The sequence below is a fragment of the Podarcis vaucheri genome (assembly GCF_965113315.1).
Source record: "Podarcis vaucheri genome assembly, chromosome: 6".
In the NCBI taxonomy this organism is placed as follows: domain Eukaryota; kingdom Metazoa; phylum Chordata; class Lepidosauria; order Squamata; family Lacertidae; genus Podarcis; species Podarcis vaucheri.
Genome location: NC_138764.1, coordinates 98294982 through 98307398, shown reverse-complemented (window position 1 = coordinate 98307398; position 12417 = coordinate 98294982). Strand labels below are relative to the sequence as shown.

Sequence of the window (12417 nt, the reverse complement as noted above, 5' to 3'; positions counted from 1 at the left end):
GTTCGGGGTTCATTTCAAGCCAAGAGAATCAATGCATTTACTTAATGACAGTAAAGTGGCACCACGCAGTAGAACCACTGAATGCAATCTTTGAAAATAAGTGGGTTTTTAAAGGCTGGTGGCAGCTGTGCTATGTGAACCTATGTTAGAGATAGGCGAATCTATTAATTTCTGTTTTTCTCAGTTTTTCATTTTCTAAGCTTCAAAAATATCCCACCCCTTCCTTCCTTCCTTCCTTCCTTCCTTCCTTCCTTCCTTCCTTCCTTCCTTCAGATTTTAAATAATTTCCCCCCACAATATAGTAAAATAGTGACTACAAAAAATACGAATCAAGTAAAATACTGAGTTTTTCATTTATCCAACTTGATGTGCAGTTCTCCCTATTTCCGTATCAGCTTGCTTTTTTTTAAAAAAAGAGTCCTCACGAAAATTCATCAGCATGTTACTGCCAATACAGTGGTACCTCGGGTTAAGAACTTAATTCGTTCTGGAGGTCTGTTCTTAACCTGAAACTTTTCTTAACCTGAGGTTCCACTTCAGCTAATGGGGCCTCCCGCTTCCACTGTGCGATTTCTGTTCTCATCCTAAAGCAAAGTTCTTAACTCAAGGTACTATTTCTGGGTTAGTGGAGTCTGAAACCTGAAGCGCCTGTAACCTGAAGCTCCCATAACCTGAAGCGTATATAACCCGAGGTACCACTGTATACACATCTTTAAACGTAACCCTTCCCAAATATACATATTTTGGCAAAGCAATTGCATAATGCATTTTTGTACATGTTACTGAATCTTATTTCTACACCAGCAACAAGGCAATGTCCTGGCTGCACTAGGGGGCAGCAGTCTAGTTCAAGGAGTGTGTGATGGCTCCATGTGACGCACAGAGCCCTGATCTCTGGGGCAGTGGGGTGGGAAGTGGCCAGGAAGCATAAAAGAATGGCCAGGGGGTTTTCCACAGATGTCTGACTGGCCACTGTAAGAAAAGGAGGCTGGACTCGCTAGCCTTTGGGCCTGATCCAGCAAAGCAGTTCTTTATGCCATGGATGCTGCTTTTCAACAGATTTCCTTTATGTCCTTTTTCTTGGGGGGGGGGGGAACGGACAGACATAGTTTTATTCATTTCCACCTTTGAACTGTTTAACATGATATACCTTTGTTTTCATTTGAGCATATGATGCGCAAGCATTACGCAAAAAATAAGAAGAAAACAACAACAAACGCTCAGATAAGCATTTCTGAATAAACTGACAAATATATACCAAAATCATTGCAATTGTTACAGATACGAAATTGCGCATGGCAATGTGTATTGCTTAGATTGGCAACAGTAAATCAAAGGTATTTTGCACCAATAACAATTAGAACGTACAGGAATTTTCAGGAAGAGGGGAGGGGAAAACGTTAAACTATGTGCTTTGTGCATACTTTGACAGGGTTCGTAAACAGGACTACAAACCTTCTCACCATCGAGTCCATGAGTCCCATCTCTTCCATCTTTTCCAGGCATGCCCTGAAATAGTGGAGGACACCATGTTTAAGGGGGGGGGGGGCGGCGGCATGGAATTAAATAAACATCACAGATACCCCTGTCCACCCAAGACCCTTAATTGTTTAGTTCTGCCTTTAAGTGCAGCGCCCTCGCCTCTCAGGATAAATTACCAGTGTTAAAAGAAAGAACTGCTCCTTTTCCCCTTATGGGGTATCAAGAGCCCATATAGAGTCCTTAAGTAGGTTCTCTATCGGTAGGAAAAAACAGCAGAGGCCAACCAGAGAATGTTGAGAAGCAAAACAGCTAGTAAGCCTGATCTTTATTAAACTGTTGCAACAGGATTCTCCCATTCCCCCCACGCAGGGAGGGAGGGAGAGGAACCCAGAACATTGGTGTGCAAGCTCTTATACAAACTTTTGAAATTGCCTACCCTGTAGCTCAAGACCACCCCCCAAAAAACATCATACATACATCACAGAAAGAGGTGGTCCCCAGCAGAAATTTGAGCGTGTTGCTTCTCTCCTGTCTGCCAGGATACCTGATAATGCCATACAGTGGTGCCTCACAAGATGAAATTAATTCGTTCCGCGAGTTTTTTCGTCTAGCGAATTTTTCGTCTTGCGAAGCACGGTGTCGGAAAAGTTTTGGAAAAGCTTCAAAAATCACCAAAAACCTCAAAAAAGGCTACCACACCGCGTTCTATGAGATGCTCCTCGAAGTCAAGTCGCAACTGTGTTAACGGTGTTAAGAAAAAGGAAACAAACTTGCAAAAAATGCAAGACGTTTTCGTCTTGCGAAGCAGCTCAAAAGCCCCAAAACCCTTTCGTCTAGCAAGTTTTTCGTCTTGTGAGGCATTCGTCTTGCGGGGCACCACTGTATCTGATTGCCTTTTCTGGGTAGCCTGGCCATTCCTTGGAGATGGTCAATACTTAGTTCCTGAATCTCTTGCGCATATTGATAGTGTGCTCAGCTTAACAGATACTTGCCAGGCTGTATTTACAGGGAGGTGTAAGTCCCTACAGTCCAAAGACAACTGGAAAGCTTTCCCCATTTCCTTTCTCCTTGCAGATAAATATTTGAGGTCAATTTGGGAGAGTCAAAATGGCTTCAGGATTGCTCTCCTGTACTGTTTCAGACACTATATTTATGCATCTGTGTTTGCCTTGTACATTTATGAACATTTATTCCATATATATACCGGTATATGCTGTATTTTTCGCCCTATAGGGTGCACCGGCCCATAGGGCGCACCTAGTTGTTGTTTTTTTGGGGGGGAATAAAGAAAAAAATTATTTCCCCCCCCAGCCCCCAGAACAGGCTGCTATCCGCAAGCCTTGGGAGCCCTTGGAGGGGAAAAAGTGCATCCTATAGGGCGAAAAATACGGTATATAAGACCTTAGCATTCTTATAACACCAGTAAGTTAGGCACCATCTGTACTATGTGTTTAAAGCTGTATCGTTCCTTTTTCAACAGGCATCCCCCAAAGAACCCTGGTAACTGAAGGGTGTTGAGAGTTATTCGGAGACCCCCTACTTACCCTCACAGAGCTACAGTTCTCAGAGTGGTTTAAGGGCCAGTCTGAACTCTGGGAATTGTAGTTCAGTGAAGGGAACAGAGGGTCCCCTTACAACTCTCAGCACCCTTAAGAAACTGGGATTGCTGGGATTATTGGGGGTGTGGAGGCATGGCTGTTTAAAGCGGCATGACACTGATTTAAATGCATAGTGCAAACAGGGACTAAGAGAAAACGAGAACGCTAGTCACCATACTGAGAGACACATTTCGCGTCTCCTGAAACTGTGACTCAGGATTTAGATGATTAAGTGGCATGCAAATTCTGTTCAATAAAAGTAATATCTTGAGCTTCAGGGTCACCATATCTCTACCAAACAGGGCACGCACGTTCCCTTGCTATGAACTTAGCACCAAAAATAGCTTCATGAGAAACCAGAGGCCTTTCTCCTAGGCATGGTCGGCCAATTGGTGCCAAAGAAGGATAGAACTTTCTTTATGTATGCAACAACAGCAGCAAGACTACTCATCACGAAGTATTGGAAGACCCAGGAGCTACCCACACTGGAAGAATGGCAGGTGAAAGTGATGGACTACATGGAATTGGCAGAAATGACTGGCAGAATTTGCGACCAGGGAGAAGAGTCGGTGGAGGAAGACTGGAAGAAATTTAAAGACTACTTGCAGAAGCACTGTAAAATTAAGGAATGTTAAAATGATGTTTGATTGAAAAGAAGTGGTATTGGTAAAAAGATTATTAAGAAAATGTAAATGGGGATTGATAAAGGATAAATGCTAGAGCGTAAGGATTTGCTGAATTTAATATCTGAACTGGAATACAAAATGGGAGGTGTGAGGAGGTCAAGAAACTAGTGAATGAAGTATAAGAGATGAAAATATTAACCTATTTTCTGTTCTGCTTTTTGGTTTTTCTTTTCTTTCTTTTCTTTTCTTCCTTCCTTTCTTTTGCTAATTGTTTTTTACTGTCTATTTTTTACTGTCTATTTTTTATCTATTTTGTTCTTGTATGTTTTTATTCTTGAAGCTTTTCTTATGTTTTAAATTTTGAAACTTGTTATTGTTTGTGAAACCTTAATAAACATTATTTAAAAACAAAACAAAACAAAAATAGCTTCATGTTAACGATGACAGCAAGACTTACAGGTTCTCCTAAGGGTCCAGCAGTTCCTGGCGTTCCTTTGGGTCCTGGGCTGCCCTAGGAGCAGAGAGCAAAAAAACTCTTAACAAGCATTACTTGTGGCCAATGAAGTATCATCAAAACATATGAACCTACCCGGGCCCTGAGATCATCTTCTGATGCCCTTCTTCATGTGCCTCCTCCTCGAGAGGTCCAGAGAGTGGCAACACAAGAACGGGGCCTTCCCTGCAGTGGCTCCCCGTCTGTGGAGTGCTCTCCCCAGGGAAGTTTGCCTGGTGTCTTCATTATACACCTTTAGGCACCAGGCAAAAACGTTCCTCTTTAACCAGGCTTTTGGCTGATCCGATTTACATCCTATGCCCTTTTAAAAAGTGGCTCTATTTTGTGGAGGGATGTTATTGGGTTATTGTTTTTATTTTGATTTTATATATTGTGATCTTTTCCGTGAACCGCCCTGAGACCTCTGGGTATAGGGCGGTATATAAATTCAATAAACGAAAGATAAAATGAATAAATAAAACAAAGAGAGGGGTGAATGCTGAAAGGAATCTTCCTTCAGAAGTCTTCCTTACAGCACTAGCAAAACTTAGAGAATGCAGTGGAGCCTTAAAGGTGGTGTCATTCTCCGTGAGACACAAATGGCTCCGTGAGCCATTTCTCTTAGTAATTGTTCTTTTGACGTTTTAACATTTCTTGTCGTCCTAGTTCTCTCTGCGCTCCAGCACCTTTCAAATATAGGCAGTGGAACAAAACTCTTAATGGAAAAAAGGTAACGTTAAGTAAAATAACACATACATAGAAATAATATAGATAATGAGGATGGTGGTATTAGTAAGTATAGTAAAAAATAGAAATGTACTTACAGTATCACCTTTGGGTCCCCGGAACCCCTGAGGACCCCGATCTCCCCGAGGCCCCTGAAATGAAAAAGCAGAAAAAGCCTTTTGTCATTCTATTTTGCAATGGCCCAGGCCATTTTCACACATTAATAATAATAATAATAATAATAATAATAATAATAATAATAATTTATTTATTTATACCCCGCCCATCTGGCTGGGCTTCCCCAGCCACTCTGGGCGGCTTCCAACCAAATATTAAAATACAGTAATACATCAAAGATTAAAAGCTTCCCTGAACAGGGCTGCCTTCAGATGTCTTCTGAAAGTTTGGTAGTTGTTGTTCTCTTTGACATCTGGTGGGAGGGCGTTCCACAGGGCGGGTGCCACCACCGAGAAGGCCCTCTGCCTGGTTCCCTGTAACTTGGCTTCTCGCAGTGAGGGAACCACCAGAAGGCCCTCGGCGCAGGACCTCAGTGTCCGGGCAGAACGATAGAGGTGGAGACGCTCCTTCAGATATACTGGACCGAGGCCGTTTAGGGCTTTAAAGGTCAGCACCAACACTTTGAATTGTGCTCGGAAGCCAATTGGGAGCCAATGTAGGTCTTTCAAGACCGGTGTTATGTGGATTTGGCAGCCGCCCCCAGTCACCAGTCTAGCTGCTGCATTCTTAGTTTCTGGGCCACCTTCAAAGGTAGAGCACATTGCAGTAGTCCAAGCGGGAGATAACCAGAGCATGCACTACTATTAAGTTGTGTGAAAGCCAACCAATATGCTCTGGAAACATGAAGTCTGGGGAGAAAGACGCATCTGCAAGCAAATATGTGTCTATTCAAGGAGAGACAGGATTATCTATGCTCCCTGGTCTTTCAAGATTTTGCATCCTTTTGTTTCATTCCTACTTGTCCGGTCTCGAATTGGTGACAAGCCCCTGTGACCCAAACTTATGTAAAAGTATCTTAAAAGAATTTATCATAGAAAAAGTCTTTTTAGGATCCCATTTTGAATCTTGTGCTAGTTTAAAACATATATACTCACATTTTTTTTATTTATTTTATGTGCCAAATGCAATTTATCTGCAGCATTCTTTGGCTACATGCATTTTTTAAAAAGGAATATTATGGAGTGGACCCCGATTTTCATGCTTAAGAGTAAACCCACTTAAATTTAAGTCCCATTGATGTTCTGCTATTCCAACCATGGAGAGATTTGGCTCCAGCTCCCATATGCTCTGGGAAGTGGGTGGCGCTGTGGGTTAAACCACAGAGCCTAGGACTTGCCGTTCAGAAGGTTGGTGGTTCGAATCCCCACGACGGGGTGAACTCCCATTGCTCGGTCCTTGCTCCTGTGCACCTAGCAGTTCAAAAGCATGTCAAAGTGCAAGTAGATAAATAGGTACCGCTCCGGCGGGAAAGTAAACAGCGTTTCCGTGCGCTGCTCTGGTTTGCCAGAAGTGGCTTAGTCATGCTGGCCACATGACCCGGAAGCTGTACACTGGCTCCCTCGGCCAATAAAGCGAGATGAGCACTGCAACCCCAGAGTCGGTCAGGTCTGGAACTAATGGTCAGGGGTCCCCTTTACCCCTTTACCTCCCCATATGCTCTATTAAATCATTTCCATAAAAAAGTGTCATATTTTCATTCATTCCTGTTCCACTAGTGGATGTGGTTTTCAAAACTTTTCTCCCCCGTTCATCTCATTTAGCAAAAATAAGGAACCTCTAAATCTTTTTTGTCTTTTTTTTATTAAGGATTTTCTTGTTTTACAGAAGTGTAATGCCTCGTGTATTTTTTCCCATGTAACATTTTTACAAATCCATTTCATGTGTTGAGGCATTAGGGGGAGAAGAAAAGAAAAAAAAAAAAGAAAGAAAGGAAAAAGAAAGGGGGAGTGGGGGAGGGAAGATGGGTGGGGGTGGGGTCGGGTGGCGATGTTTCTATTATGCTTAATGTATGTAGAGTTTGGTGTCAGTGTTACTTGTGTTCCTTTGGTGGTGAGAGAGGTTGGGGTTGGCCTAGGGTGTGATTGTTTGCTTGTGATTGGCTGTGGTGATCTTTGTTTTCGTGTGTGAGTGAAAGGAACCTCTAAATTTAAATTTATTCAAGTTGTATGATGAAGTTGAATTTATCTTTCTGTCTGAATAGTGTATGGTTTAGGTTCACCACCCATTCTTGCTCATGTTAAGGGGACCATATATTGGCTTAATCATATGCAGAGAAAGCAAGATCTCTCCAATTAAACATAGTTTCACATTTCAGCCAAACCAGGAAACTATGGCTACCAGCTTTGGAAGAAGCCATGTTCCCTAAACCACATTTTGAAGTATTTTTAGGATCTTGGCTTATTCTGAAGCTGGAAACCACATTTTCTGAGTTTGCAGGAACCTGGAAATGATGGCTAATTGGAGACTTCAGCACTATAGTCAGAGAAGAGCAAAGGGGCTTATGAGTGCGGGCAGAAATCATGTTCATATCTTGATTTATTAAGCCAAAATAGGGGTGTCCCAAATAGAGCAGCAATATTTGTTGCTTGCTCTGCTGAGTTTTTCTTTTGATTCTCCTTTTCTTGAAGTTTTCCCTTTTCTGGATGTTTGCTTGCTAGAATTGCAAAGTTCTCAATGCTGCCTAGAGAGGGCACTGTCCTGTAAAAAAACAACCGCCAAACACTCAAATCTACTCCGTATTTCAGAAAGTTGCTTGTCTGTTCTCTGTGCAGCTTTTAAGATATTGTACCCAAACTCTGCACGACGGTTCCTGAGATCAAGGAGCAGGTTTTCATCTACATTTGTGAAATATACTCAAAGTCGAGAGTAGCTTTCATGCTCTTTATTCAGCTCATAGTGATGAGAAGGAATGGAAGTTCCCCCAGAAGGTCTGCTTTATATACATTATTTACACAATGGGCCCCATGTGATTGGCTAATTCTGGGATTCTCCTGTAGGCCAATCAGGTTGCGAATTCTCTTCCACCTGGAGCTGGATCGGGTGCCTCCTGTGAACCAATCAGACTGCTGCATTCTGGATCCTATTGTTCTAGGACCAATCAGACTGCTGCATTCTGAATCCTATTGTTCTAGGACCAATCAGACTGCTGCATTTTGGATCCTATTCAACTCTGTACATAACAGTTTGGATGCAATGGGACACCATATTAAATCATGGTGGTGGGCTGAATTTTTCAAAACTGCACTTATTTTAACCACTGATTTCCAAGCTGCACAAGTTTCTTTGTTTAGAATTCCTGAGCAACCCTAGGTGCACAGCTGATAGTAAAAGAATGAAGAGAAATAGGCCTTGATACATCTGGAAATACCCACTGGAGAAACCTAGCAATATAAAAAGAGGCACATACCGCTTTTCCTGGGGGCCCCGGAAGACCAGGAGGTCCTCTGAAACCAATTGTTCCCTGAAAACAAGAAATGAACGTGGTCAGACCTTTGCCTAGAAGAGAGACTTGTCCTTAATAAACAAATTGCTGTGAAAAGGGGCAAGAAAGCACACAGAACTTTTCATGCATTCTCTGACCTTCAGCAGCAGCTTCCAACATCCACCCACATAAAAAAGAGGTGTTATTGCCAGTTGGCATTTCTTAGTGTAGAAAGTATTGATCTGATGTGTACAGATCTTTCCTTTTCTAATTGATTCAAGAGGGTTCTGGAAGCTTCTGGAAGCTTCTGGAAGCTTCTCTGTGTGAAAGAAATTTTTTGGGTTATTCCTTCAAAGAAGCTGAGTACAGATGGTTTAAACTGGTTCTGTTATCTCTTCTGCAAGGTAGAGATAATAGTAGAGGCCAGAAGGACCCTGGGTTTCACTCACTTTCTCTTTCCGTCTCTCTTTTGTTCTAGTGTGGTGTTCTGTACATAGTATGTTTAGTGTTAAGGTTTAGTCTTATAAGTTAAGTTCTAAGTTTATTATTAAGGGAAATGGGTGGCGCTGTGGTCTAAACCACAGAGCCTAGGGCTTGCCGATCAGAAGGACGGCAGTTCAAATCCCCACAACGGGGTGAGCTCCCGTTGCTCGGTCCCAGCTCCTGCCAACCTAGCAGTTCGAAAGCACGTCAAAGTGCAAGTAGATAAATAGATACCACTCTGGCGGGAATGTAAATGGCGTTTCCATGCTCTGCTCTGGTTCACCAGAAGTGGCTTAGTCATGCTGGCCACATGACCCGGAAGCTGTACACCGGCTCCCTTGGCCAATAAAGCGAGATGAGTGCCGCAACCCGAGTCGGCCACGACTGGACCTAATGGTCAGGGGTACCTTTAAGTTTATCAAGTCTGCAGCAACTGGATTTCTTATGGAGAGTGCCAATCCTGAATGTATTGGATTTGTGACCATGATGCTCATTTGCCTTCAGTAGCAGTAAAGTTCTGCTGGATGGAATATTAATTGCCTCTGGTCTATTTTTGGGGAACCCTGCAACCTGTTTATGTTTTCACTCTGCGAACTATACATTGGAATCTACTCTGGATAAATATTGAGTAGACTTTCAATGACAGTTATGCCCGATCAAGGATGAATCAATTCCAGGCAAGGGCAACCCTTGAGGTGGGCATGGCGAGAGGCACAGGCTGGTGAGACAGCCAAGGGCGAAACAGACCATCCTCGGGGGCTGCCTTTGCCTCATGATCTTGAGGTTCCCCACCCCTCCTGCAAGCTACCGTATTTTTCGCTCTATAACACGCACCCGACCATAACACACACGTAGTTTTTAGAGGAGGAACATCCGTAGGCATGCCACCCGTAGGCATTCTCTCCATAACACGCACAGACATTTCCCCTTACTTTTTAGGAGGAAAAAAGCGAGTGTTATGGTGCAAAAAATACGGTAAGCCAGTATTCTGCGAAGACTGACAGGCAACTGCTTGCAAAAGGTGGCCTAGTTGCATCAGAGGCCAAGGAAAGGTCTGAAGTAGGGGAACCTTTCTCATGGTCAATTTCCACTCTCTCTTTTTTTGCTTTTTTAAAAATTAACGTTCTTATGTCACATATGTATACATTATCATATTACAGAGCATATTATAATATATTTTCCAACATGTATACAAAGTTTATATACCAAATTTAGGTAGCTAAAGAAAGAAAAAAGTAAAAACAAAGACATAAAGCCATTTCAAAATAATATTTGTACCAACACTACAGACTTCCTGTCAATCTCCTTGTATATTCCTTCCTTTACAAATGAATGTACTCTTATTATTGTATATTTCTTTACATTTTATCTAATACATTCCTATTTCAATATGTACCATATTTTTCACCCTATGGGACGCACTTTTTGAAGGGGAAATGTGTGTGCGTCCTATGGGGCGAATGCAGGCTCCTTGGCTTCAGCGATAGCAACGGAGGCTTCGCGTTGCTTTCGCTGAAGCCAGGAGAGTCTGCTCTTTGAGGCTGGCAGTGGGGGAAACCAGCGCTTCCCCCCACCGCCAGCCCCACAAGCTCGGGGGGCAGCGGGAAGGCGTGTGACGCCTTAGCACTGCTCCCCGACCCGGCTTTGAGGCTGGCGGTGGGGGAAACCAGCGCTTCCCCCCACTGCCAGCCCCACAAGCTGCGTCGAAAAGCCCGTAGGAGCCACGCAGCCTTTAAGGAGTGTGCCACTTTTGGGGGCTTTTCCCCAAGGAGGGAGAAGGGACTGACTAGCCAAGTCAGTCCCTTCTTCCTCCTGTGGGCTTTTGTGGGAGATGGGGGAATTCACCCACCTCCCGCAAAAGCATTCAGAAGCCGCGCACTCTTTAAATGCTGCGCGGCTTCTGCTGGCTTTTCTAATGGGGGGAATTCCCCCACCTTGTAGAAAAGCCCGCAGGAGCCGCGCACCCTTTAAAGAGTGTGCCGCTCTTGGGGGCTTTTCCCCAAGGAGGGACAAGGGACTGACTGGCCGTTTCAGTCCCTTCTCCCTCCTGGTTGAAAAGCCTGCAGGAGTCGCGCGCGGCTCCTGTGGGCTTTTGCAGGAGGTGGAGGAATTCCGCCACCTCCCGCAAAAGCAGGGAGAAGGTCTTGGAGTAGCGCACAGGCTGCGTGCAGCCTGTCCGCTGCTCCCAGAGCTTTTTGGGGGGGTGAATCATATTTTTCCCTTGATTCCCCCCCCTGAAAACTAGGTGTGCCCTATGGGCCGGTGCGCTGTATAGGGCAAAAAATACGGTACCCTTAATCTTGTTTCTCAACTCAATTTCTCTTCAACGTCAATCAACATCAATTTCCACTCTTACTCACATGTTACACAGAAGCGCTGGATTCGAGAACAGCCTTCTTTGGTGCAAGGGTCTGAGAAGAGTCAAGAGGAAAGGAAGCTGGACTTACCCTGTCTCCAACAGGCCCCACGGGGCCAATCAGACCTCTTAACCCTCGTGGTCCCTAGGAAAGAAAAGTTTTGATTTATTGAGAAAACTCAGGATTAAATGAAATTCTGGAAGTGGCATGCAGACCAAGGCATTGTTTGGTGGGAAAAGACAGAGATCAGGGTCGTGGGGCTATTTTTTGTGAGCTGGGCAGTACTATGGGCAGAACTATGCCCAGAGCATTTGGAGTAAAAAAAGAGATGCTGGAGTGAAAGGAGGGACTACCCAGAGGACTGTGTCTTAAAAACAACTAATGGAAAACAACATGGAATAAATTTTTTGCCCCTTGCAGGATAACAGATATATGGACTTTGTTAAGTAAGATAGTGAGTCGCACACCAGTGGTTGATGGAGAAGATAAGGGTGGTTAAGATCGGAACTATGAAAGTGGAAAACAACAAGGAAGAAAAGCAGAAAACAAATGAAGGACATCTCTCGATATCCAGAACGTTGGAAGCCCCCTTTTGAATTTATTTATTTTAATTTGGAATGTTTAATTGGCTGTATTTTTTGTTTAACGATTTGGTATGATTGGAATTGATTTGTCATTAATTGGAAGGTTTTTAATTGAAAACGAATAATATTTTACCTGCAAGCCAACAGTTCCTGGGGGTCCTGCAGGACCCGGGGGCCCCGGTGAACCCTGGAAGAAGAGAACAAGAAATGAATGATGCAAGGTGTGTTGACAAGGTCTACAGAAACCCCTCCTGTGGCTTCCAGCAACAGGTATTTGAAAGCATCGCTCCCTTCAACTGTGGAGGAGGAGAACTGCCATCATGGCTGGTCAGCATTGAGAGCTCTCCTCCATAAAATTGTCTAATCCAGTCAAGTTGGTGGCCACCACAGCTTCCAATGAGAGCAAGCATCCAAACAGAGACCTTCAACACCTAAAACACAGTGGTTTAAATGGCAGCAGAAGGTAATGGAATATGCAGAAATAGTCAAATTAACAGGGAAAATTCAACAACAGGGCAAGGAAACATTTCAAAAAGAATGGGAAAAAAATTATGTTGTATATAGGAAAGATGAGATGAAATAGTGAAACCAGTAGAATTGGAAATAAACCTCATAACGGGAAAGATTAA

At 43.5% G+C, this 12417-nt stretch overlaps 1 protein-coding gene across 2 annotated transcripts in view; it reads right to left on the bottom strand.

The window, feature by feature from the left end:
• The window catches only part of COL9A3 (collagen type IX alpha 3 chain), a 68494-nt gene that overhangs the window by 18028 nt on the left and 38049 nt on the right, over positions 1–12417 (bottom strand). For both annotated transcript variants that reach the window (XM_082226033.1, XM_082226034.1), the window contains exons 14-19: positions 11922–11975; positions 11295–11348; positions 8350–8403; positions 5024–5077; positions 4164–4217; positions 1456–1509 (exon numbers count right to left, since the gene is read on the bottom strand). In XM_082226033.1, the coding sequence (XP_082082159.1) occupies positions 1456–1509; positions 4164–4217; positions 5024–5077; positions 8350–8403; positions 11295–11348; positions 11922–11975 (324 nt within the window). The remainder of the gene's footprint in view (positions 1–1455; positions 1510–4163; positions 4218–5023; positions 5078–8349; positions 8404–11294; positions 11349–11921; positions 11976–12417) is intronic.